Below are 3525 nucleotides of genomic sequence, written 5' to 3' on the forward strand. Positions count from 1 at the left end.
TGTGTTTGTTTGTTTGTTTTAGTGTGTGAGGTTGGTGTACACATATGTTTCCCTGTGGAGGTTTATCTCTAACTGAGAGGAAACAGAGGCTGACTGAGAAGCTGCTGCCTCCCTTTGGGCAGAGTGAGAATCACAGACAGAAGAGCCAAACGTCACAGAGTTCAACTTGTTTCTTTCATGTCAGAGTTACAACATCTAAAAGTCACAGGATCCAGATCTGTCAGATACGTCGTATATCACAGCACTTGCACTTACACTGACTCCTCTATGCGTCCCTTACCCTCACAGCCCACACCAATTCACATACATGTCTCTTTTCCTGTGATCTTCTCTGAACAAAAAAATACTTTATGTGTCCATACTTACAATCAGCCTATAGTCTGACTGACAGATCCCACACAGACTGAACAAAGCTGCGCTCAAAGCTCAACCGCAGCTTTTATTCCACACCGTGTGCTCTTCATGCTTTGTTTCCACTCAATTCAATTTCTTCTGGAAATGTATATCCGAAATAATAAAGACCCAGGTCTACATTTCACAGACTCTGTAATCATCTAACAACAGAAAGGTTGTTTTAAAGTTTCAAGTGTGTGACGATTCGAAGTATGGTTAGTTATGCTGAAGCCCATAGATGATTCTGCTTATTATATACCTATTTTAAAACAAAACTGTTATAATGTGGAGACACTGTGATCCACAATTTTCATTGGAGGTGTGTTAAAGATAGAAATGTTTTTGGTACTTAACGCAAAGAGAGTAACCGAGGATTGATCAATCACAATATATTTTTTATGTTCATGCTGAGATACTTAAGGCTTGTTTAATATTAGGAAAGATTAAGGTCTTGAATAAATATTGAAAATGTCAAAAGCGTTAAAGCACATGACAATGTTTACTTTCTTGACGTTTAATCTTCCTCACTGAAAAAATTTCACAGTTAAGTTAGGACATTCCCGATATCTATTTAGATTCCCGCATCATGTCATCCATAGTTTGAGAAGGTGTAATACAGAGAAAATACCAGGCACAAGACCTTATTTGGTCCGTCGGACATTTTCGTCAGAAGTGTCATCTATTGTCATTTAAATGGGCTTGACTCATCTGTCCGTCAGAACCTTACTCCGCCCCCCTGCTGATTAAGGTGAAACTGATAAGAGGTCAGGGGGATTTAGGAGGGAAGATTATCTAAATAAATATTCTGATGCGACAAGCAAAAAGCATAGCTTGGATTGTATTTAAATGGTGTGTTTTATCAGGCTTGTGGCACTATACGCAAAGCAGTGTCACATGTTTTCTTTTGTTAGACTTAATGACACAGGATGGTTGGGGGAGGGTAAACAGGTTATGGGTAAGTGGAGTTTGGGGGTGTGGACCTGATGACAAAGCTGCCTAACTCCATGGCCCCTCCTCACTCTCACAAAGGAACATATGTACCTGTTCTCCTCTGTATCCTCTCACATTTACCAAACTCACCTGCCTGAAGACGAGCCTCATCCACAGAAGAGGACAAACAATACACAGCCTTACGTCACTTACCAGGGAGGAACTACAGAGAGGCCTTTCAAGTCCTGAGTTTCATCTGAAGCAACTGAAACAACAAATCAGCCCTCCACCATGGTGTCTGCTGGGATGCAGATCCTGGGCGCAGCTCTAGGGATCCTGGGATGGATCGGTGCCATCATCGTGTGCGCCATGCCCATGTGGAAGGTCACTGCTTTTATCGGCAGCAACATCGTGACCTCGCAGACCTCATGGGAAGGTATTTGGATGACCTGTGTGCACCAGAGCACGGGCCAGATGCAGTGTAAGGTGTACGACTCCATGCTGGCTCTCAGCTCCGACATGCAGGCCGCCCGGGCTCTGATCATCCTTTCCATCGTGGTGGGCGTCCTGGCTATCCTGCTCTCCGTAGCCGGGGGGCAATGCACCAACTGTGTGGAGGATCCGGCGTCCAAGACCAAGGTGGGCATTGCAGCTGGAGTTATGTTCATCGTAGCCGGGGTCCTCTGCCTAATCCCTGTCTGCTGGACGGCCCACACCATCATCCAGAACTTCTACAACCCCCTGATGGTCAGCGCCCAGAAGAGAGAGTTGGGCGCCGCGCTCTACATCGGGTGGGGGGCGGGTGCCCTGATGCTGATCGGAGGGGGGCTGCTCTGCTGCAAATGCCCCACTAAGGACGAAGGATCCTACACTGCAAATTACAATGCTGCCAGATCTGAGGCCTCAGCACCAGCCTCCGGCAAAGACTTTATCTGAAACAGAGCTAGGAGTCAGTAAACGCTTCCTGAAGCACTGTTTACTGGGACAGATGCACTGGTGCTACTGGGTTGTGAGTGTTGATACTGTATTTCAGATGTATGTTTTGTTATTGTATTGTTATGTATGTATATGTATGTATTCCTGAGTTTTATTCCACATAAGAGCGTTGAAGGAAATAAACAGCGAGAAAGGAACCACACCCAAAGAGGAAATTCAGTTTGAATTGTTCATACAATTACTTGTATATGTTTGGTTGTTAATATGAATATTAGTCATTTTGTAAGTCTTTTTCATAGAAATATGAAAATGATATAATCTTATTTGAAACGCTGTATGTGGGTATCCTTTTTTTTTTTTACAACTAAGTGTATGAGATTTGTTTAACTGCTATTTACACTGTAAATAAATATTTTGTTTACAAATCAAAGTTTAAGTGTGCTTGCTTTTTTATGTTTACATTCACACAACAGCTGTGTGTCTTGAAATAGAACAATATAATAATCATTAAAAGATCCTTTAACTAATATTGTATTCACTGATTTTCACATTAATTGTAATTTTTATACATGAATTGACAAATAAATGCCTGATCATCAAAACTTTACGATTAAAACAAGGTTAATATGAAAAACACAATAATAAATAACGTCTGAGGGCAGTTGTTGTCCGACTTTCTTGTAATTCAGGTTTAGGTGTGGCAGAAAAAAGAGACAAGGTGGTTAGAACCTGTCTTTGTTCAAACTGTGAGCCTGCAGGCAAAGAGGTTTAAACATTAACTGTAGGAACAATATTTAATCTGTCAAGAAAGTACATATGAAAATACCAGGAAATGTCATATTCCGCTTTCACAAAGTTAATTTCCTTCCCCCAGAAATCTTTCCTGACCAATATGATTAAGTCCTATACTTGACTAATAATATAATATTATATACCCATATAACTAGATTTAATACAGCATTTTATATCTGAGTTAATATTATTTATTATATAAATGAAAAAGCATGTCAAGGGTTAACTCTATGTAGTTTAAATGATACATTGAATTATTGAATTATAAATCTTTCTCTTCTTTTTATAAATATTCACTACCTGGTCTTTTTTTTGCTGAGTATGTTTACCCAAACTCTGAAGTTTAGTGTTTGCCCAAGGCTTAATTTGTGTGTGTGTGTGTGTGTGTGTGTGTGTGTGTGTGTGTGTGTGTGTGTGTGTGTGTGTGTGTGTGTGTGTGTGTGTGTGTGTGTGTTTGTGTGAGCACAGGTGGGA

The 3525-nt window shown here is 40.8% G+C and overlaps 1 protein-coding gene across 1 annotated transcript; it reads left to right on the top strand.

The window, feature by feature from the left end:
* Positions 1 to 1426: 1426 nt before the first annotated feature.
* On the top strand, positions 1427 to 2671 carry LOC104951772 (claudin-4-like). Its single transcript, XM_010778501.1, has one exon. The coding sequence runs from the start codon at positions 1615 to 1617 to the stop codon at positions 2257 to 2259; it is 645 nt and encodes a 214-aa protein (XP_010776803.1). The 5' UTR covers positions 1427 to 1614; the 3' UTR covers positions 2260 to 2671.
* The last annotated feature ends 854 nt before the right edge of the window (positions 2672 to 3525 follow it).

Source organism: Notothenia coriiceps, unplaced genomic scaffold (assembly GCF_000735185.1).
Source record: "Notothenia coriiceps isolate Sejong01 unplaced genomic scaffold, NC01 NC01_scaffold00019113, whole genome shotgun sequence".
Taxonomy (NCBI): Eukaryota; Metazoa; Chordata; class Actinopteri; order Perciformes; family Nototheniidae; genus Notothenia; species Notothenia coriiceps.